Source organism: Entelurus aequoreus, linkage group LG03, assembly GCF_033978785.1.
Source record: "Entelurus aequoreus isolate RoL-2023_Sb linkage group LG03, RoL_Eaeq_v1.1, whole genome shotgun sequence".
Classification (NCBI taxonomy): domain Eukaryota; kingdom Metazoa; phylum Chordata; class Actinopteri; order Syngnathiformes; family Syngnathidae; genus Entelurus; species Entelurus aequoreus.
In genome coordinates this window covers 92,801,781-92,826,286 of record NC_084733.1, presented here as the reverse complement: position 1 = coordinate 92,826,286, position 24,506 = coordinate 92,801,781, and the positions used below count along the sequence as shown (strand labels likewise).

General features: G+C 35.2%; 1 protein-coding gene across 2 annotated transcripts; it reads left to right on the top strand.

The window, feature by feature from the left end:
• The first annotated feature begins 455 nt into the window (after positions 1–455).
• pccb (propionyl-CoA carboxylase subunit beta) lies at positions 456–23,817 on the top strand. 2 transcript variants are annotated; one of them, XM_062040805.1, is made up of 13 exons: positions 457–713; positions 3,061–3,180; positions 3,248–3,316; positions 3,392–3,448; positions 3,505–3,618; positions 7,173–7,283; positions 7,357–7,586; positions 13,766–13,847; positions 13,912–14,035; positions 14,113–14,321; positions 18,279–18,377; positions 20,442–20,541; positions 23,251–23,815. In XM_062040805.1, the coding sequence occupies exons 1-13, from the start codon at positions 498–500 to the stop codon at positions 23,370–23,372; spliced, it is 1,653 nt and encodes a 550-aa protein (XP_061896789.1). In that variant the 5' UTR covers positions 457–497; the 3' UTR covers positions 23,373–23,815. The 2 variants fall into 2 exon arrangements, with proteins under 2 accessions (XP_061896787.1, XP_061896789.1); XM_062040803.1 differs by having other exon boundaries at positions 456–713; positions 3,248–3,448; positions 23,251–23,817.
• The last annotated feature ends 689 nt before the right edge of the window (positions 23,818–24,506 follow it).

Sequence of the window (24,506 nt, the reverse complement as noted above, 5' to 3'; positions counted from 1 at the left end):
ATATATTTGTAAACGCTCTGAAGTGGGAAAGGGGTAGGATTAAATAAGCTTTGCTTCTTCCTACTCATTTTCGGACATGATGTAAAGTGAAATGATATGAAATTGTGTGAGGTATTATATTGTAAGTGTGTTCATGTTCGAAATAAACGAAAGAAATAAACTAAAGAAAGAAAATCAGTGGTATTCAGTGAGGTAAGATGAATTAAATGCGCTGACAGTTCAATGCTGCTGCCAAATGAATTGCACTGAGTGGAGCGGATCACCACTCCAAGATGGCGGCCCTGCGTCTCGTCAGCGCCAGTAGGCAGTAGCGGTCGATGCTGCGTACCCTTCGAACATGTCTATGCCTGAGAGTCAGACAAACATGTACAAGCCCCACCTTTTTCAGTTCATTTCCTCAAGCTAATTGGTTAGAAGAAATCCCCTCCTCGTTGGCTATTGGCTGAAATCCCCTCCTCTTCCTGTGTGCCGCGAAATGACGTATTTAGGAGTCGGCCATGATGGCGGCTTACAGTGTAGCTAAAGGCGGCCGTGGCTTATTCAGCGGCTTGCGTCTGTCCTTCCGGAGTTTGGTCCAAGTCAAACATGGCAGCCTACCGCGCGGCCGCGGCTACTGCGTCAGCCAGCTGTCCGTCAAGGAGAGGATCGAGAAGAAGCGGCAGGCGGCGCTTATCGGCGGAGGTCAGACGAGGATCGACGCGCAACACAAGCGGGTGAAGTTGGGCTAACTTTCATTTACGTCCTCAATTGTCCGACACGCAATTATTATTATCATTATTATTATTATTATTATTATTATTATTATTATTGTAACGCTTTTTTACGGCCGTCATTGAAACAATGAAATAACAAAAACTAGCTTTATTGTTGGCTTGCTAGCATACAAACTCGTCAGGAGGGGTGTCCGATACTGCACGTTGTGGTATCGATGGGATATCAAGTCAAGGTAACCAATACCTTCCATCCATTTTTCTACCGCTTGTCCCTTTTCTTACTTGAAAATAATCAACACTGAGTGATTTTGAATGTTAATTTGTTGAGTCTGAAGTACACGCGTGACGAATAGTTTAGGTGAATAAACAACATGTGGACGTTGTAAGTTTTTGCTGTCGTCCAGCATTCTGTTTCTGTTTACTTTGTAGCCAGTTCTGTTTTACTTTCGTTTTGCATAGCCATCCCTAACCTTCAAGTCAAGGTAACCAATACCTCTTACTTAAAAAATAATCAACATTGAGTGATTTTGAATGTTAATTTGTTGAATATGAAGTACACACGTGACAAATATTTCAGGTGAATTAACAAACTTAAAGGTGCCATATAAGGTCAGCACTAGGAATCTTCAAAATGGGGTCCCAGGGACCCCATCAGGTCATAAAAATGTCTGTCCCACTTTTTTGTAAGCGTTTTGAAAACAAATGTGAAGTGAATTATATTTATATAGCGCTTTTCTCTAGTGACTCAAAGCACTTTACATAGTGAAACCCAATATCTAAGTCAGTGTTTTTCAACCTTTTTTTTTTTGAGGCAAGGCACATTTTTTTCATTAAAAAAATCCGGAGGCACACCACCAGCAGAAAATGGGACCCCGTTTTGAAAATTCCTAGCGCCAACACTGCATAACATGAAATTAAAAAAAAAGGGGAAAAGATTTTGTGACGATAAGAAATATCGATGTAATCATATTCAGTGTTTCCCATAAACTGCCAAGATACCTGTGGCGGTGGGGGCGTGGATATGGGCGTGGTCACCATGACATCATCGAGTATTTTGCATAATTTACTACAATATGATTTTCTCTAAAAAGGCTCAAAAAATGTATACTTACTAATTAATAATAACAGTTTTGTTTTAAACGTCCATCCATCCATTTTACAATATAATTACAACACTTTATGTACATATTTATATACAGATTTGAACAATAAGTTATTCACTGAAATATATTTATTAATTGCGGTTCTTACAAAAAATATATCTTATAAAATATAAAAGCTAAAATGTCTCTTAAAGCTCTGCCCCTTTAATTAGTGCATACTAAATAATTTAATTTTAGCCTACTACTACAAGCATATTATTTACCAGCAACATAAAGTGAAACAGAGGCAGAGGTGTCCTGCCACAGTCAGTAACAAATAAACAGAAAACAGTAGTGGTCAAATACAAATAAGGCAACAAGAGAAGTATCCTACACTTCTATTTTGTAAAGTAAATCTGAACAGCCGATACGGGCATCTACATCAACTATATGATTTGCCTGAGAAGCTGGACAGTACAAAAAAAAAAAGTTTTATTTTAATTTTTTTATTTGTGGCAGACGTAATTCTTTCGTGGCGGGCCGCCACAAATAAACGAATGTGTAGGAATCAGTGATATTAGTATCGACTAGATGTTCTATTGTACTTGGTATCATTACAGTGGATGTCAGGTGTAGATCCACCCACGGCATTTGTTTACATTGTGACGCCGGTGAGCTATTGTATCCTCCTACGGTGTGTAGTGAAGCATGTTTAGATATTCCGCGTCCTCCAGTGATAATGGTACTTGTAAGAAACTTGCTATATTTGTCACCATTTAGGTGAGGATTAGTGATTTAGAAGTAGCTAAAACACTGCTGGATGGTGTTTCAGTGTTATAACTTCACCTTTATCTTTACTTTTTACACTAAACTGCGTCCATTCTCTCTTTTCTGTCTACACACTGTGTCTGCTTGTAGGTACTCTGTGTGTGTGCGCTGCCCAACATGCTCCTCTGCTCGTAAACCCTAAAAAAAAAAGTACCGTTTTTGATTCATTAGTACCGCGATACTATACTAGTACCGGTATACCGTACAATCCTACTACACACCAAGTTTTTGTTTGATACTGTCATAGCGTCCCGCCATTATTGTGAAGACTTTGAAACTGAAATTTATTTATTTTTTATGTCAAAGGAGCCAATTTTGAAATGTCATTTTCGGGACCCCCAAAAATATTCAAATTTTGGTGTGCTAGTGAAATATGGGTATTTGTGGTGCGTGTTAGGCGTCCAAGAAAAAAGGTAATAAAGTTTGATGTGGCGCAGGGCAAGCTGACGGCCAGAGAGCGCGTGGCCCTCCTGCTGGACCCCGAGTCCTTCGTGGAGTCGGACATGTTTGTGGAGCACCGCTGCTCCGACTTCGGCATGGAGCAGGACAAGAACAAGGTCAGCCGCCTTCCACCTTCCCCTTCCTGTTCGGCGTGAGATGTCACTTCCTGTCTTGGCTCGCCAGTTCCCAGGTGACAGCGTGGTGACGGGGCGGGGACGGATCAACGGCCGCCTGGTTTACGTCTTCAGTCAGGTAAAAAAAACAAACAAAAAAAAAACGTGGGCGCTCGGTGGCGACTTTCTTAACGTGGCGCTGGTTTCCCGGCAGGACTTCACGGTGTTCGGCGGCAGCTTGTCAGGAGCTCACGCACAGAAGATCTGCAAGGTAGACACAATCCGTGCACGCCCGTGACCGCCATTGATGCTGCTTCTTGCTGGCAGATCATGGACCAGGCCATGATGGTCGGGGCCCCCGTCATCGGCCTTAACGACTCAGGAGGCGCTCGCATCCAAGAGGGGGTGGAGTCTCTGGCGGGGTACGCCGACATCTTCCTGGTAAGGGGGAACACTACACCGGGGTGCTGTAACAAGGCTGAAGCAGGGACAGTTTGTCACTTTAGAGCAGGGGTGGCCATTAGGTGGATGGTGGAGGGTGTGTCAGTGGATGGTGGAGGGTGTGTCAGTGGATGGTGGATGGTGGAGGGTGTGTCAGTCCATCACCAGCCAGGCATTGAAAACATAGAGCTAAAAATGATGGATCATCAATCTTCACCAAGACGTGACATTGGTCACTTGATTGACATTCACGGCACCCGAGGGTCTTGTGTGATGATCTGCTGCCAGATCATTATTAAGAAAAAACGACCGACAGGAAGGCCAGAAACATTTTTTATTTTAACAGACTCTTGCGCCGTACCTGCCGTCAAAACTCAGCACAGTTCCTGTCTTCACAATAAAAGCGCTCCTTCATCCTGCCTGCGCTAACAAAATAAGAGTCTCAGAAAGCTAGCAAGCTAAGGAGTTTGCCGCCAATGTATTTCTTGTAAAGTGCATAAAAAGGAGTATGGAAGGTGGACAAATAAGATGGCAAAAAGCACTTTCATGTGGTATTGGACAGAAAGGAAGGCTTTTTTTTCTCCTCCATTTGAAAATGTGGACGTTGTCATCACTACTGTCTAGGGGTGTAACGGTACACAAAAATGTCGGTTCGGTACGTACCTCGGTTTAGAGGTCACGGTTCGGTTCATTTTCGGTACAGTAAGAAAACAACACAATATAAATTTTTGTGTTATTTATTTACCAAATTTGCAAAATCTTCCACCAAAAATATTTTTCTTAGTGTAATATTTGATGTGAAGTAATGGGAACCTTGGATAGGTCAATCATCGGGGGGCGGTATAGCTCGGTTGGTAGAGTGGCCGTGCCATCAACCTGAGGGTTGCAGGTTCGATTCCCGCTTCCGCCATCCTAGTCACTGCCGTTGTGTCCTTGGGCAAGACACTTTACCCACCTGCTCTCAGTGCCACCCACACTGGTTTAAATGTAACTTAGATATTGGGTTTTCACTATGTAAAGCGCTTTGAGTCACTAGAGAAAAGCGCTATATAAATATAATTCACTTCACTTCACTTCATCATTCATAATAACATGGATTTTGATTCAATATTATGTTTTGAGCAATGACAGTTTGAAAGAAAGAAAAATAGCTTTGTTTTATTAGTCAACATTGCAACTTTTTCTAAATTACATTTCACCTTTAAGCTTTTTTATTTCACTTTTGTTATGTTTTTGTTTATTTCAATAGTATTTTTAGAATGTGCCGTGTGTCTTTAAAACATTAGCTGTGGGCCGCAAATGGCCTCCGGGGCACACTTTTGACACCCCTGCTATAGATAACAAATTAAATGTGATAAATCTATGGATAAAAAGCAGATGCGCGTTTATCATAACTCTCTCTCTCTCTCTCTCGGTCTCTGCCCCTCCCTCACCAATGCTGCTGTTTGTTTTGTTTTTAACCCCTTCTTAACCCTGAACGTACATTGAAAATACACGCAACCCTAACTCAAAATGCCGGACATTTGAAGCATTTAAGAAACTCCGCCCTGACAGCTCCGCAAAAGAGGACATGTCCGGTGAAAAGAGGTATGTATGGTCAGTCTATCCTAGCCCGTTAGCTGCTAGCATGCCGTGTGTTGTGCCTCGGTGTGCATTGTTTACACAACGTGCGTTACGCTACTTAATATGTCCGTGTGGAAACTCGTTCGGTACACCTCCGAACCGAACCGAAACCCCCGTACCGAAACGGTTCAATACAAATACACGTACCGTTACACCCCTACTACTGTCTGATTCCAATCAATGCAAGTCATCAACTTATATTCTAGTCTTTATGAAAGAAACATGCTTGCATTATCATTAAACACATTTAACTTGTTAACCTCTCTTTCATAAATACTGTAAATCAATATAAATTATAAGCCGAAACCGTCAGGTACGTAAGTAAACACACAGGTCTGGCTATAGGAGTAACACACAGGTAACACACAGGTCTGGCTATAGGAGTAACACACAGGTAACACACAGGTCTGGCTATAGGAGTAACACACAGGTAACACACAGGTCTGGCTATAGGAGTAACACACAGGTAACACACAGGTCTGGCTATAGGAGTAACACATTGCATCATTTTATGAAGACCTAATGAACCTCTTTGGATTATGTGTGTGTCCAAGTTAAAGAATTTAATACAATCTTTGCTAGCTGGGTAAACTTTGCTGTGGTCTGGAACAACATGGTAAACTTTGCTGTGGTCTGGAACAACATGGTAACGTTTGCTGTGGTCTGGAACAACATGGTAACGTTTGCTGTGGTCTGGAACAAAATGGCAATGTTTGCTGTGGTCTGGAACACCATGGCAATGTTTGCTGTGGTCTGGAACAAAATGGTAACCTTTGCTGTGGTCTGGAACAACATGGTAATGTTTGTTGTGGTCTGGAACAACATGGTAATGTTTGTTGTGGTCTGGAACAACATGGTAATGTTTGCTGTGGTCTGGAACAACATGGCAATGTTTGCTGTGGTCTAGAACACCATGGCAATGTTTGCTGTGGTCTGGAACAAAATGGTAATGTTTGCTGTGGTCTGGAACAACATGGTAACGCTTGCTGTGGTCTGGAACAACATGGTAACGTTTGCTGTGGTCTGGAACAAAATGGTAATATTTGCTGTGGTCTGGAACACCATGGCAACGTTTGCTGTGGTCTGGAACAACATGGTAACGTTTGCTGTGGTCTGGAACAACATGGTAACGTTTGCTGTGGTCTGGAACGACATGGTAACGTTTGCTGTGGTCTGGAACAAAATGGTAATGTTTGCTGCGGTCTGGAACAACATGGTAACGTTTGCTGTGGTCTGGAACAACATGGTAATGTTTGCTGTGGTCTGGAACAACATGGTAACGTTTGCTGTGGTCTGGAACAAAATGGTAACGTTTGCTGTGGTCTGGAACAAAATGGTAATGTCTGCTGTGGTCTGGAACAAAATGGTAATGTTTGCTGTGGTCTGCAACGAACAACGTGGTAATGTTTGCTGTGGTCTGGAACAACATGGTAATGTTTGCTGTGGTCTGGAACAACATGGTGCACAAACAGTTATCAGAAATGCAGCCAATATTATATACAGATAATGTGTCGTGAGACATGCAAATATAAATTAAATACCCAGAAGGTAAAGGTAAAGGAAATTAAATGAGCTGAAATATTATTTACTGGATCATTGAGCTGATATCAACAAGGTAATAACCGGTTAAGTTAAAGGATCTTAAAATAAATTCATGTAAACAAATCTAAATAAAATGCGTGATTCATCTGCAACTATGCACGACTAAAGGTGATGTTTTTGTGATTCATCTCATGAGTTACCTCCTTTTTGACAGCCTTAGTAACAATCCAAGCCACTCCACAAATATGACCCTGAACACATGCCTGGTTGTCTCTGCAGTTGAGTAACTAAATGTCCTGATTGACTATTTTAAGTGAAGCACTTTCATCAAAATGTCAGTGGAAGTACGTTGTGGTTGTCCACACTTTGTGATGTCCTCCCCCCCTCAGAGGAACGTGATGGCGTCCGGCGTGGTCCCTCAGATCTCCCTCATCATGGGGCCGTGTGCGGGCGGCGCCGTGTACTCGCCCGCCCTCACCGACTTTACCTTCATGGTGAAGGTGCGAGCAACACCCCGGCGGAATGCCGCTGACGCTAACAGCGCTAACGTACGTGTCGCTAACGGTCCCGCAGGACACGTCGTACCTGTTCATCACGGGCCCGGACGTGGTCAAGTCCGTCACCAACGAGGACGTCACGCAGGAGGAGCTGGGCGGAGCCAAGACGCACACCACCGTGTCGGGTGTGGCGCACCGGGCCTTCGAGAACGACGTGGAGGCTCTGCTGCAGCTGCGGGAGTTCTTCAACTTCCTGCCGCTCAGCAACCAGGACCCTGCGCCCGTCAGAGAGTGTCACGACTCCAGGTAGACCACCTGGGGGGGGACACGCCTAATTGTTGTTGATGCTCAAAGCAGCGCTTATAGCAGACCTGCCCAATTATCTTTAGGAACACTAATACAAAACCTCACAATAATAGACTTAGGCTTCTTTTATTGCCATTCAAATGTGAACTTTACAGTACATATAAGAACGACATTTTGTTGCATTAGCTGGTTGTAGTGCAGGATAAAAGAGCAATAAGGTGCAGATATAAATAAATAGATGACTGTACAGATAAATATATTGCACTATATGCATCCTCGTTTATGGATGTATGTTGTATTGTCTTTATATTCCAGCCAGTTCATCCGTTTTGGGGGGGTTATTATGATGCGTTCAAGAGTCTTACGGCCTGAGGGAAGAAGTGAAGTGAATCGCATTTATATAGCGCTTTTCTCTAGTGACTCAAAGCGCTTTTACACAGTGAAACCCCAATATCTAAGTTACATTTAAACCAGCGTGGGTGGCACTGGGAGCAGAATGTATATGAAAATAAAGAATGTGGGCGGCACTTTGAGTGTCTAGAAAAGCGCTATATAAATCTAATCCATTATTATTATTATACCATTTGTTTTACTTTTAATGCTTAAATCTCGAGAACAATTTCAGATTTGTTGAACATTTTTTATTTTTAAGGGATTTTTTAAATTTGTTTTATGTTCCATTTGTCAGGGAAATTTGTTTTTGTCTTCCTAACACACAAAATATGCAATGTTTTTGAGCAATCAAATAAAAACTAATAAAAAATAAAAATCCCACAAATTCTTAGGGATCGAAAAAAAGTTTTAAAAAAAATGGTATGCTTAAATCTTTAGAAGAATTTCAGATTTGTCAATTATTAATTTTTTTAATGGCTTTTTTTGGTTTTTCTGTTCCATTCGTCAGGAAAGACATATTTTTGTATTCTTAACACACAAAATATGCAATGTTTTACAGCAAAAATATCTCAAAGTGGAATATTTGATGTGAAATAATTGGAGCCTTAAATAGGTCAATAATTCATAACCCAGATTATAATTAATTAATAATAAATAAATAAAAATCCCACACATTCTTAGGGATCTAAACATTTTTTTAAATAAGTCATTGAAAGTTAAAAAAAAAAAAAAAAAGTTGAATGCTTAAATCTCAAACAATTTCAGATTTGTTGATCATTTTTTTTATTTGTTTTGTTCCATTTGTCAGGGAAATTGGTTTTTGTATTCCTAACACACAAAATATGCAATGTTTTTTGAGCAATCAAATAAAAAAATCCCACAAATTCTTAGGGATCGAAAAAAAGTAAAAAAAAATAAAAATTGTATGCTTAAATCTTTAGAAGAATTTCAGATTTGTCAATTATTAATTTTTTTAATGGCTTTTTTTGGTTTTTCTGTTCCATTTGTCAGGAAAGACATATTTTTGTATTCTTAACACACAAAATATGCAATGTTTTACAGCAAAAATATCTCAAAGTGGAATATTTGATGTGAAATAATTGGAGCCTTAAATAGGTCAATAATTCATAACACAGATTATAATTAATTAATAATAAATAAATAAAAATCCCACACATTCTTAGGGATCTAAACATTTTTTTAAATAAGTCATTGAAAGTTAAAAAAAATAAATAAAGTTGAATGCTTAAATCTCGAACAATTTCAGATTTGTTGATCATTTTTTTATTTTTATGGGATTTTTTTTATTTGTTTTGTTCCATTTGTCAGGGAAATTTGTTTTTGTATTCCTAACACAAAATATGCAATGTTTTTTGAGCAATCAAATAAAAAAATCCCACAAATTCTTAGGGTTCGAAAAAAAGTTAAAAAAAAAATTGTATGCTTAAATATTTAGAAGAATTTCAGATTTGTCAATTATTAATTTTTTTAATGGCTTTTTTTGGTCTGTTTTCTGTTCCATTTGTCAGGAAAGACATTCTTTTGTATTCTTAACACACAAAATATGCAATGTTTTACAGCAAAAATATCTCAAAGTGGAATATTTGATGTGAAATAATTGGAGCCTTAAATAGGTCAATAATTCATAACACAGATTATAATTAATTAATAATAAATAAAAATCCCACACATTCTTAGGGATCTAAACATTTGTTTAAATAAGTAATTGAAAGTTAAAAAAAAAAAAAAAAAGTTGTATGCTTAAATCTCAAACAATTTCAGATTTGTTGATCATTTTTTTTATTTTTATGGGATTTTTTTTATTTGTTTTGTTCCATTTGTCAGGGAAATTCGTTTTTGTATTCCTAACACACAAAATATGCAATGCTTTTTGAACAATCAAATAATAAAAAATAAAAATCCCACAAATTCTTAGGGATCGAAAAAAAGTAAAAAAAAAAAAAAATTGTATGCTTAAATCTTTAGAAGAATTTCAGATTTGTCAATTATTAATTTTTTTAATGGCTTTTTTTGGTTTGTTTTCTGTTCCATTTGTCAGGAAAGACATTTTTTTGTATTCTTAACACACAAAATATGCAATGTTTTACAGCAAAAATATCTCAAAGTGGAATATTTGATGTGAAATAGTTGGAGCCTTAAATAGGTCAATAATTCATAACACAGATTATAATTAATTAATAATAAATAAATAAAAATCCCACACATTCTTAGGGATCTAAACATTTTTAAAAATAAGTCATTGAAAGTAAAAAAAATAAAATAAAGTTGTATGCTTAAATCTCGAACAATTTCAGATTTGTTGATCATTTTTTTGTTTTTATGGGATTTTTTTATTTGTTTTGTTCCATTTGTCAGGGAACACTTTTTTTTGTATTCCTAACACACAAAATATGCAATGTTTTTTGAGCAATCACATTAAAAAAAATAAAAATCCCACAAATTCTTAGGGATTTAAATTTTTAAAAAAAAATAAGTCATTAAAAGTCCCCCCCAAAAATTGTATGTTTAAATCTTTAGATCAATTTCAGATTTGTCAATTGTTAATTTTTTTAATGGCTTTTTTTGGTTTGTTTTCTGTTCCATTTGTCAGGTAAGACATTTTTTTGTATTCTTAACACACAAAGTATGCAATATTTTACCCCAAAATATCTCAAAGTGCAATATTTGATGTGAAATAGTTGTAGCCTTAAATAGGTCAATAATTCATAACAGATTTTAATGAATTAATAATAAATAAAAATCCCACACATTCTTAGGGATCTACATTTTTTTAAAATAAGTCATTGAAAGTAAAAAAAAAATTAAATAAAGTTGTATGCTTAAATCTCGAACAATTTCAGATTTGTTGATCATTTTTTTATTTTTATGGGATTTTTTTATTTGTTTTGTTCCATTTGTCAGGGAAATTTGTTTTTGTATTCCTAACACAAAATATGCAATGTTTTTTGAACAATCAAATAATAAAAAATACAAATCCCACAAATTCTTAGGGATCTAAAAGATGTTTAAAATAAGTCATTAAAACAAACAAACAAAAAGTTTTATGCTTAAATCTCTTTTGGCGATTTGTCGATTATTATTTATTTTTCTTAACGTTTTTTGGGGGTTTGTTTTCTGTTCCATTTGTCAGGAAAACATTTTTTTGTATTCTTAACACACAAAATATGCAATGTTTTACCACAAACTATTTCAAAGTGGAATATTTGATTTGAAATAATTGGAGCCTTAAATAGGTCAATAATTGATAACATTAATTCCTTATTATTTTTTGAGCAATGACCTTTTTAAAAAAAAAACAATCCCACAAATTCTGAGGGATCCAAAAAGTTTTTTAAATAAGTCATTAAAAGTAAAAAGAAAAAAAAATTGTATGTTTAAATCTCTAGAACAATTTCAGATTTATCGATTATTTTTTAATTTTTTTAATGGTTTTTTTTTGTTTGTTTTATGTTCCATTTGTCAGGGAAATTTGTTTTTGTATTCCTAACACACAAAATATGCAATGTTTTTTGAACAATCAAATAATAAAATATACAAATCCCACAAATTCTTAGGGATCGAAAAAAAGTAAAAAAAATAAAATTGTATGCTTAAATCTTTAGAAGAATTTCAGATTTGTCAATTATTAATTTTTTTAATGGCTTTTTTTGGTTTGTTTTCTGTTCCATTTGTCAGGAAAGACATTTTTTTGTATTCTTAACACACAAAATATGCAATGTTTCACAGCAAAAATATCTCAAAGTGGAATATTTGATGTGAAATAGTTGGAGCCTTAAATAGGTCAATAATTCATAACATTGATTTTAATTCATTATTTTTTTGAGCAATGACCTTTTTTAAAAAAAATATCCCACAAATTCTTAGGGATCTAAAAGATGTTTAAAATAAGTCATTAAAACAAACAAAAAAAAGTTTTATGCTTAAATCTCTTTTGGCGATTTGTCGATTATTATTTATTTTTCTTAACGTTTTTTTGGGGGTTTGTTTTATGTTCCATTTGTCAGGAAAACATTTTTTTTGTATTCTTAACACACAAAATATGCAATATTTTACCACAAACTATTTCAAAGTGGAATATTTGATTTGAAATAATTGGAGCCTTAAATAGGTCAATAATTGATAACATTAATTCATTATTATTTTTTGAGCAATGACCTTTTTAAAAAATAAAAAAAATAAAAAATTTAAAAATCCCACAAATTGAGGGATCCAAAAAGTTTTTTAAATAAGTCATTAAAAGTAAAAAGAAAAAAAAGTTGTATGTTTAAATCTCTAGAACAATTTCAGATTTATCGATTATTTTTGTATTTTTTTAATGTTTTTTTTTGGTTTGTTTTATGTTCCAATTGTCAGGGAAAAAAATGTTTGTATTCTTAACACACAAAATAGGCAATGTTTTTTGAGCAATCACATAAAAAAAATTTTTTTTTAAATCCCACAAATTCTTAGGGATTAAAAAAAATGTAAATAAGTCATTAAAAGTAAAAAAAAAAAAATAGTATGCTTAAATCTTTAAATCAATTTCAGATTTGTCAATTATTGATTTTTTAAATGGGTTTTTTTGGTTTGTTTTCTGTTCCATTTGTCAGGGGGGAAAATTTTTTGTATTCTTAACACACAAAATATGCAATATTTTACCCCAAACTATTTCAAAGTGGAATATTTGATTTGAAATAGTTGGAGCCTTAAATAGGTCAATAATTGATAACGTTAATTCATTATTATTTTTTGAGCAATGACCTTTTAAAAAAAAAAAAAAAAAAAAAAAATCCCACAAATACTGAGGGATCCAAAGTTTTTTAAATAAGTCATTAAAAGTAAAAAGAAAAAAAAAGTTGTATGTTTAAATCTTTAGAACAATTTCAGATTTATCGATTTTTTTTTTTAATGTTTTTTTTTTTGTTTGTTTTATGTTCCAATTGTCAGGAAAAACATTTTTTTGTGTTCTTAACACACAAACTATGCAATGTTTTTCACCAAAACTATCTCAAAGTGGAATATTTGATGTGAAATAGTTGGCGCTTTAAATAGGTCAATAATTCATAACATTGATTCATTATTATCTTTTGAGCAATGACCTTTTAAAAAAAAAAATAATAATAAAAAATCCCACAAATTCTTAGGGATCTAAAAAAAAAAGTAAAAGTCATTAAAAGTAAAAAGAAAAAAAAAAGTATGTTTAAATCTCTTAAACAATTTCAGATTTGTTGATAAAAAAAAATTTATGGAGTTTTTTTGGTTTGTTTTATGTTCCAATTGTCAAGAAAAACATTTTTTTGTATTCTTAACACACAAAATATGCAATGTTTTTCACCAGAACTATCTCAAAGTGGAATATTTGATGTGAAATAGTTGGCGCTTTAAATAAGTCAATAATTCATAACATTGATTCATTATTATCTTTTGAGCAATGACCTTTTTTAAAAATAAAAATTAAAAAAATCCCACAAATTCTTAGGGATCTAAAAAAAATTTAAGTCATTAAAAGTAAAAAGAAAAAAAAAAGTTGTATGTTTAAATCTCTTGAACAATTTCAGATTTGTTGATAAAAAAATGTAATGGGTTTTTTTTTGGTTTGTTTTATGTTCCATTTGTCAGGAAAACATTTGTTTGTGTTCTTAACACACAAACTATGCAATATTTTACCCTGAAAATATCTCAATGTGGAATATTTGATGTGAAATAATTGGAGCCTTCAAGTGGTCAATAATTGATAAGATGGATTTTGATTGATTGATTGATTGTCCTCTGACTGCTTCTTGCAGCGAGCGCTTGGTGCCGTCACTGGACACCATCGTGCCCCTGGAGTCCACTAAGGCCTACGACATGCTGGACATCATCCACGCGGTGAGACGGCGCTTGAAGTGGGACAAGAAGACCCCGGATAACTTCCTGTCTTCTGTCCGTGCAGATTGTGGACGAGAGGGACTTCTTCGAGATCATGCCCAACTACGCCAAGAACATGGTGGTGGGCTTCGCCCGCATGAACGGACGCACCGTGGGCGTGGTGGGCAACCAGCCCAAAGTGGCGTCCGGTGAGCACCCCTGCTGGACACGCCAGGTACAACGGCAGAAGCGTGCGCATTGACATCGCCGCCGTGTCCGCCGCCAGGTTGTCTGGACATCAACTCCTCGGTGAAGGGAGCGCGCTTCGTCCGCTTCTGCGACGCCTTCAACGTGCCCATCGTCACCTTCGTGGACGTGCCGGGCTTCCTGCCGGGGACGTCCCAGGAGTACGGCGGCATCATCAGGCACGGCGCCAAGCTGCTGTACGCCTTCGCCGAGGCCACCGTGCCCAAGATCACCGTCATCACCAGGAAGGTGAATATTCTGCATGTCACTCGCAAACATCTCCACTAGCTCTTCTAATATATACACGTTGCTATGCTGGTACTAGTATAGTACGTCATGTCATGACATTGCGGGTTTTACCTAGCCGAGGAGCATGTTGGGCAGCGCACACACACAGAGTACTTACAAGCAGACACAGTGTGTAGACAGAAAAGGGAGAATTTTGGTGTAAAAAGTCAAGATAAAGGTGAAGTTATAACACTGAAACACCATCCACAGTGTTTAGCTACTTCTGAATCACTAATCCTCGTCTCCATGGCGACAAATAAAGTTTCTTACATGTGGCGTTATCACTGGAGGACACGGAATATCTAAACATGCTTCACTACACACCGTAGGAGGATACAATAGCTCACCACCGTCACAATGTAAACAAATGCCATGGGTGCATCTATACCTGACAGCCACTGTAATGATACCAAGCACAGGAGAGTATCTAGTCGATACTACTATGATTACATCGATATTTTTTATCGTCGCAAAATTTGTTTTCCTTTAAAAAAAAAAGTATATTATGTTTATAAAGTCAGTAAATACGTCCCTGGACACACGAGGACTTTGAATATGACCAATGTATGATCCTGTAACTACTTGGTATCACATCCATACCTAAATGTGTGGTATCGTCCCAAACTAATGTCAAGTATCAAAGAAGAGAAGAATAAGTGATTATTACATTTGAACAGAAGTGTAGATAGAACATGTTCAAACAGAAAATAAGCAGTAAATGAACAAATAATAATTTTTTACAGTTTGTCCCTCATAATGTGTACAAAATAATAGGTGTATAAATGATACAATATGTTACTGCAGACTAATTAGGAGTCTTTGTTTGTTTACTTACTACTAAAAGACAAGTTGTCTAGTATGTTGACTATTTAATTGAAGGACTAAATGACAATAATAAACATATGTTTCATGTACACTAACATTTTTTTGTTACAATAATGACATTTTTGTGTGGTACCCTTTTATTTAGAAAAGTTTCAAAATACATTTTGGTACCGGTACCAGAATATTGGTATGGAGACAAGACTACTTGCAAGTGAAACTAAAAGTCATTGACTGTCGACTCTCTCTTCCCCCACAAGAGGGCGCCAAGACCACCAGAACATGACGTCACTTTATGCACAAACATGCAGAGGGTGATTTGCATTAAACATAGCTATAATACACAATACAAACTTTATAGATGTATGATTCATAGACAAACTGCATTGGACAATAGTTATTTACAAAATATTCTCTGCTAAACTTCAAATCTAATTAGATTTTATTCAGCAATTTTAATTGAATACAAATATTGTGTCAACTCTGTTTTTTCCAATAGTTTAGAGCAGAAGTGTCACAGTGGTTTCCACTGAGGGCCACATGGCAGTTATGTTTGGCCCCAGAGGGCCGATTCTAACAGTGAATACTATTATTACACCTTTTTTTATGCATTTTACTAGTAGATTTGTTAAAAAATAAAATGTCAAAAAAAATATGGTAAATTGCAATAATTTCACCTCAAAATGTAGTGTACATTACTGTACATGTAGTGTATATTACTGTACATGTAGTGTATGTTACTGTACATGTAGTGTATGTTACTGTACATGTAGTGTATATTACTGTAAATGTAGTGTATATTACTGTACATGTAGTGCATATTACTGTACATGTAGTGTACATTACTGTACATGTAGTGTATATTACTGTACATGTGGTGTATATTACTGTACATGCGGTGTATATTACTGTAAATGTAGTGTATATTACTGTACATGTGGTGTATATTACAGTACATGTAGTGTATATTACTGTGCATGCAGTGTACATTACTGTACATGTAGTGTATATTATGTAGTGTATATTACTGTAAATGTAGTGTACATTACTGTACATGCAGTGTACATTACTGTACATGTAGTGTATATTATGTAGTGTATATTACTGTACATGTAGTGTATATTACTGTAAATGTAGTGTACATTACTGTACATGCAGTGTACATTACTGTAAATGTAGTGTACATTACTGTACATGACGTGTACATTACTGTACATGTAGTGTATATTACTGTAAATGTAGTGTACATTACTGTACATGCAGTGTATACTACTGTAAATGTAGTGTATATTACTGTAAATGTAGTGTATATTACTGTGCATGTAGTGTATATTACTGTACATGTAGTGTATATTATGTAGTGTATATTACTGTACATGCTGTGTATATTACTGTACATGCAGTGTACATTACTGTACATGTAGTGTATATTACTGTACATGCAGTGTACATTACTGTACATGTAGTGTATATTACTGTAAATGTAGTGTATATTACTGTAAATGTTGTGTACATTACTGTACATGCAGTGTACATTACTGTACATGTAGTGTATATTATGTAGTGTATATTACTGTACATGTAGTGTATATTACTGTACATGTAGTGTATATTACTGTAAATGTATTGTACATTACTGTACATGCCGTGTACATTACTGTACATGCCGTGTACATTACTGTACATGCAGTGTATATTACTGTACATGTAGTGTATATTACTGTACATGTAGTGTATACTACTGTAAATGTAGTGCATAACACTGTAAATGTAGTGTATATTACTGTACATGTAGTGTATATTACTGTAAATGTAGTGTATATTACTGTACATGTAGTGTATATTATGTAGTGTATATTACTGTACATGTGAAGTGAAGTGAAGTGAATTACATTTATATAGCGCTTTTTCTCAAGTGACTCAAAGCGCTTTACATAGTGAAACCCAATATCTAAGTTACATTCAAACCAGTGTGGGTGGCACTGGGAGCAGGTGGGTAAAGTGTCTTGCCCAAGGACACAACGGCAGTGACTAGGATGGCGGAAGCGGGAATCGAACCTGCAACCCTCAAGTTGCTGGCACGGCCGCTCTACCAACCGAGCTATACCGCCCCATGCTGTGTATATTACTGTACATGCTGTGTATATTACTGTACATGTAGTGTATGTTACTGTAAATGTAGTGTATATTACTGTACATGTAGTGTATATTACTGTACATGTAGTGTATATTATGTAGTGTAGATTACTGTACATGTAGTGTATATTACTGTACATGTAGTGTATATTACTGTACATGTAGTGTATATTACTGTACATGTAGTGTATATTATGTAGTGTATATTACTGTACATGCTGTGTATATTACTGTACATGTAGTGTATATTACTGTAAATGTAGTGTATATTACTGTAAATGGAAAAACACCACTGCTGGTTTTATGGTAAAAAAAAAAAAAAAAAAGCAGCTCAGTTGCCAGATTTTTACTGTAAATGTTCCTTTTTTTTTACTGTAAATAAAAAAAAATGCAATTTTACAGCAAAATTTGGGCACCTGAGCTTTGTTTTTTTTGTTTTTTACCACAAATCAACAAGTGTATATTTTTGGGTGTATTACTGTAAATGCTAAACAGCACCACAGTTTATTACTGTAAAAAAAAAAAAAGTACTTTTTTTTTTTTTTTTTTAATTTAGAGAAAAATGCTGTAAAAAGCACAGTCAATTTCACAATTTGAGCATGAAATCTATTGCTACTTTTACACTTTGATGATAACTTGCTTTGAAATCATTATTATTAGTATTTATTTATATGTGAAAAATGGTTTGATCATACACATATTTTTGCATAATTAGACAATATTTAAGTGAACATCATTTGTGATTACATTTATTTTTATTCTCTCCCAAAATAGAAAGAAAGAATACATTTAGTAATAAAAGTCACACTACTTTATTGATATTATTTCCAGGGCCAAATAAAATAGTTTAGACTGATTCCATAATCATTAATTAAACTTAATGACATATTGCTTCTAATTGGATTGATATAAAAATGTAACTATTAGTCGTGATGGCTAAATAATAGTTTTGTGCTGCAGGCTTACGGAGGCGCTTACGACGTGATGAGCTCCAAACACCTGAGAGGAGACATCAACTACGCCTGGCCCACGGCTGAGGTCGCCGTCATGGGAGCCAAAGTAGGAACTTTTAGTTTTCATCCTATCACCAGCCTTTCCTCCCACTTCTTTCAGATGACACATACAGTACATGCAGAGTAAGAAGGACCATCAAGACAGAATAGGAATATTATCAAGTTTTACTAAAGCTTTAGGAGACCAGCCCACATCAATATCGTCATCTCGGGATGGTCTAACATTCAAACGCGGAAAGAGACAACTTCTTGAATAGAAAAACAGCTCCACCATGTCCAGAAAGGAATACAGCCTCATTGTTCTAATACAGATAAGATATAAGGGAGTACTCCAACTCCTACATTCCAAGCTTTCAAGGTAAATAAAACACACAGTTTACTTGCGGACATAAGATTAAAAAAAATAGAAAGAGTACAAATGGAAAAACACTAGCTGCTTTAAACATGACTATGAATAAAGAAAGAACTCTTAAACATATACCGTATTTTTCAGAGTATAAAGTATTTCCAAGGTAAAAGGTAATTTTCAAGTTAAAAGTTTGATTTTCAAGGTAAAAAAATGATTTTCAAGGAAAAGTTGATTTTCAAGGTAAAAAATAATTTTCAAGGTAAAAGTTGATTTTCAAGGTAAAAAATGATTTTCAAGGTAAAAAATAATTTTCAAGGTAAAAGTTGATTTTCAAGGTAAAAAAATGATTTTCAAGGTAAAAAATTATTTCCAAGGTAAAAGGTAATTTTCAAGTTAAAAGTTGATTTTCAAGGTAAAAAATGATTTTCGAGGAAAAGTTGATTTTCAAGGTAAAAAATAATTTTCAAGGTAAAAAATTATTTCCAAGGTAAAAGGTAATTTTCAAGTTAAAAGTTGATTTTCAAGGTAAAAAAATGATTTTCGAGGAAAAGTTGATTTTCAAGGTAAAAAATGATTTTCAAGGTAAAAAATAATTTTCAAGGTAAAAGTTGATTTTCAAGGTAAAAAATGATTTTCAAGGTAAAAAATTATTTCCAAGGTAAAAGGTAATTTTCAAGTTAAAAGTTGATTTTCAAGGTAAAAAAATGATTTTCAAGGAAAAGTTGATTTTCAAGGTAAAAAATAATTTTCAAGGTAAAAGTTGATTTTCAAGAAGAAAAAAAAGATTTTCAAGGTAAAAAATTATTTCTAAGGTAAAAGGTAATTTTCAAGTTAAAAGTTGATTTTCAGGGTAAAGCATCACATATTTCCAGTTGTTAATTATCAGAACTTTTAAGATAGAAGTATTTTATTCTGAAAAAGCATTATGCAACTAGCAGTTCTTAAGTTAAGCATTTTTGGGGTGTTGCAGAATCTTTAAACACATTAAAGTTATTTTCTAAAAAAAATATTCTTAACTAGAATAAACAAAATATAATTACTCTTGCTAAAATTAAGATTATGAATACAAATAAGTAAACAGCCCTTAAAACTAGGTAAAAGCTTTTTATTATAAATGTCTAACGATAATGTCAAAACAGCAAGAATAGACAATTGAAAATGTCTAAAGAATAGTAAACAACAGGCTGAATAAGTGCACGTTGTTATATGAGGCATAAATAACCAACTGCTACATATTATGGTAAGAGGCATTCAAATAACTAGAACTGGGACGGTATAGCTCGGTTGGTAGAGCGGCCGTGCCAGCAACTTGAGGGTTCCAGGTTCGATCCCCGCTTCCGCCATCCTAGTCACTGCCGTTGTGTCCTTGGGCAAGACACTTTACCCACCTGCTCCCAGTGCCACCCACACTGGTTTGAATGTAACTTAGATATTGGGTTTCACTATGTAAAGCGCTTTGAGTCACTTGAGAAAAAGCGCTATATAAATGTAATTCACTTCACTTCACTTCACATAACATAACATATAGAACATGTTTACTGTCACTCCTAATCGCTAAATCCCAGGAAATCTTCTACGTCTAGTCTCTTACGTCAATGACATCAATAATATTATTGGATATTTGACGCTAATGTGTTCATCATTTCACACATAAGTCGCTCCTGAGTATAAGTCGCATGACAAAAACTGCCACTTATAGTCTGAAAAATAAGTCTATGAATTCTCCACATCTACTTTGATTCCATGTTTGAATGTGTCCAGGGAGCAGTCCAGATCATCTTCAGAGGGAAGGACAACCAGGCGGAGGCGGAGACACAATATGTGGACACTTTTGCTAACCCTTTCCCCGCCGCAGTCAGAGGTGAGACGCCTGCATCACTTGTTGCTAGGCAGAATTCATGCGACCAGTCATGTCAGACTGCTTTGTCACATGGCTTGTAACTGGGAATAATGTATGAATTATATCAATAGTTTTAAGTAGAATGTCCATTTTACAGTAAAAACTTTACATTTACAATATTTTGCTGTAAAATAGTGTTTATTTTTCACAACATTTTACAGTAAATGGAAAAACAATACCACTTTTTTTTTAGGGGGGTTTACGGAAAAAGCTGGAAGTTTAGTTGCCAGAATTTGACTATTAAATGGACAGTTTTTACAACATGATGTTGTTCATGCAAAAACAGTACAAGTTCTTTTTTTATTCTGGCAACTTAGCTGCTGGTTTTTCTACCTTAAAAACAAATGTACCGTCTTTCCATTTACAGTAATACACCGTTTAAAACAACATTTTACACTCAAAATGTGGTAGCTCAGTCAACAAAATTTTGCTGTAAAGCAGTGGTCCCCAACCACCGGGCCGCACAAGAATAAAAAAAAAAAAACATTTTTTTTTTATTTTTATGAAATCAACATAAAAAACACAATATATACATTCTATATCAATATAGATAGGGATGATGTTTGATAAGAAATTATCGAGTTCGAGCCTATTATCGAATCCTCTTATCGAACCGATTCCTTATCGATTCTCTTATCGGGTCCAGATAGGTTGTTGTATATGGAAAAAAACACACAATATTTGGTTTAACAAAAGCTCACTTTTATTATATAAGAAAACAATTTAATCTAAAAAATAAATAAATATTGACTGTTGCCCCCCTAAAAAAATAAAAAATAAAAATATTGACTGTTGTTACCCAAAGTATATTAAGTGGGATTTTTCAGAAAAACAAATATATAAGGTAACACAGAAACAACCTGTCTCTGTGATCACTATAGGTGTATAAATAACAATATAGTGTTAAATAAAATCAGTCCCTTGGGCACAAAACTGGAAATAATACAGCTCTCCAAAAAGTGCACTTCTGCTGCTATTGGAACATAACTGTTTGTTATGATGCTTTGACATTGACTCTTTTCCTTTACTATAGTGGTCTCGATGACGGGTACCGGTTCTCAAAAAGGGATTCGAGTCCGAGGACTCGGTTCTTTTCTTATCGAACAACCGGGAAAACCGGTTTCGAGTATCATCCCTAAATATATATCAATACAGCCTGCAGGGATACAGTCCGTAAGCACACATGATTGTATATATTTATGTAAAAAAAAAAAGAAATTTTTTTTTTTTTTAAATACACCCCCCCCCCCCCCAACAATTTTCAAGCGTTGACCGGTCCGCAGCTCCAAAAAGGTTGGGGACCACTGCTGTCAAGAACACCGTAAAATGTATTGTCGTTTTTATTAATTTGATGGGTAGTTTGCTGTAAAATCATAAGTCAAGCAGATATTTAAGTATTTATTTTTATTTAGACAAAAAAATGTTTGGAAAGTATGACAATATACTGTAATATTTGTTGCAATATTGGACACTATTAAAGTTAAAAAAGCATGTCATTTCAAGCAGGACATATTTTTTCTGTCAAAATGAAAAAAATCAATGACATTTAGTGAGAAAATATGAAATACTTTATTGACACATATTGAGTTTGACACCTGTGTCATAAACTGTCTTCTGTGTCATAGACTGTCTTAATAAATACAATTTTAGGTCAAGATGTGACACAGATTAATTATAACAATTTTTTCCTTTATCTAAAATTTTGAATAGAATATTTCCTGATGGTTTAAACTTTATATAAACATTTTTTCAGTGATTTTTTGACTATAAATATTGGTATTCCAGGGGCGTGTAAATGTTTTCATTAGAGATGTCCGATAATGGCTTTTTTGCCGATATTGTCCAACTCTTAATTACCGATATCAACTTATACTGATATATACAGTCGTGGAATTAACACATTATTATGCTGGGCGGTGGGGAGGAGGTGTATATTGTAGCATCCCAGAATAGTAGTGCTGCAAAGGGTTCTGGGTATTTGTTCTGTTGTGTTACGGTGCAGATATTCTCCCCAAATGTGTTTGTGACTGGGCAGGCACGCTGTTTGTACGGAGGAAAAGCGGACGTGACGACGGGTTGTAGAGGCGGTGCCTTTAAGGCACGCCCCCAATACTCGGGGGAGGGATTCGGGAGAATGGTTGCCCCGGGAGATTTTCGGGAGGGAGTCTCTTGGGAAAATCGGGAGGGTTGGCAAGTATGTCCTACGTCCGTGTTTTACTGGGTATGTGCCGCACCGTACAGCGGCGTTTGAAAAAGTCATTAATTGTACTTTTGGAAACCAATACCGATAATTTCCGATATTACATTTTAAAGCATTTTCCTGTCAATATTATCGGACATCTCTAGTTACAAATGAAGGCATTTGAATCTATTTTGAACATCAAAGATTCTAAAAACATCTTATTTTTCTGACAAAGTTAATTAGTGAATAAATTAGTGATTAATCTATTCAACAATTGAAAGGCAGTCCTATATAACGCCTGTTTGCACTTTTATTCAAATGATCCATAATAATCCTAAAACATTTTTACGCAGCAAACAACTTTAACATTTGATGTGGAGCCGTTTTAAATCAACATATTTTTAAATATGATGGAAAAAAATGTTCTGTAAATGATAAAAGCGAGGTGTTTGTACTTACTAAATATGGCCACGGCGTCATCTCCTAAGGTTTTGTGGATGACATCATCGAGCCGGCGACGACTCGCAAGAAGATCTGCCGAGACCTGGAAGTGTTGGCCAGCAAGAAGCAGGTCAACCCTTGGAAGAAACACGCCAACATTCCCCTGTGATGACATCTCTGTCTTCATGGTAGCAACACCGTGGTGATCGTATGCATCGCTGTCTTCATGGTAGCAACACCGTGGTGATCGTATGCATCGCTGTCTTCATGGTAGCAACACCGTGGCCATCATATGCATCACTCTCTTCATGGTAGCAACACCGTGGTGATCGTATGCATCACTGTCTTCATGGTAGCAACATATGCAATAGAATCTTATCATGCAGAAGAAGAATTGCCGTGAGCGTGGTGTTCAGGCTCCTCCTTCTTATGTGATGTCACTCCCCACATTTTCTACATCAAACGTTGTTACAAGTAGAAAGTGTGCCTTTTTAATGACAGTCCAATAAATCTGTTACAACAAACAAGCAGTGCAGTTTTATCAGGGGGGTTCAAGCCTTTGGACTTGGGGGGGCCACTGCGTGTGAAGCAACTACATATTAACTATATATATACAGTACAGGCCAACAGTTAGGACACACGTTCTCTTTCAATCTTTATTTTCATGACTATTTACATTGGAGATTGTCACATCAAAACTATGTTGTATGATTGGCAATAAAAGTTAAAAATAGTGTTGGACTTGGTGTGATTTAGTCTGGAGGCTACAATACATATTACTTTCATTTGTTTTCAAGCAAAAAAAAACGTATTTTCAAGGTGTGGCAGGACACACCTTCTCATTCAATTTGTTCTTTATTGTCATGACTATTTACATTGTAGAGCAGGGGTCACCAACCTTTTTGAAAGCAAGAGCTACTTCTTGGGTAGTGATTAATGCGAAGGGCTACCAGTTTGATACACACTTCAATAAATTGCCAGAAATAGCTAATTTGCTCAATTTACCTTTAACTCTATGTTATTATTAATAATTAATGATATTTACACTTAATTGAACGGTTTAAAAGAGAAGAAAACACGAAAAAAAATTACAATTAAATTTTGAAACAGTTTATCTTCAATTTTGACTCTTTAAAATTCAAAATTCAACCGAAAAAAAGAGAAAAACTTTAAAAAAGAATTTATGGAACATCATTAGCAATTTTTCCTGATTAAGATTAATTTTAGAATTGTGATGACATGTTTTAAATAGGTTAAAATCCAATCGACACTTTGTTAGAATATATAACAAATTGGACCAAGC

Bases quoted from the DNA above. Each gene is read 5' to 3' on its own strand.
- pccb (XM_062040803.1), top strand. From the start codon at position 498: ATGATGGCGGCTTACAGTGTAGCTAAAGGCGGCCGTGGCTTATTCAGC. The intron at 3,181-3,247 runs GTCAGCCGCCTT...TTGGCTCGCCAG, and splicing joins TGGAGCAGGACAAGAACAAG to TTCCCAGGTGACAGCGTGGT. The intron at 3,619-7,172 runs GTAAGGGGGAAC...TCCCCCCCTCAG, and splicing joins GGTACGCCGACATCTTCCTG to AGGAACGTGATGGCGTCCGG.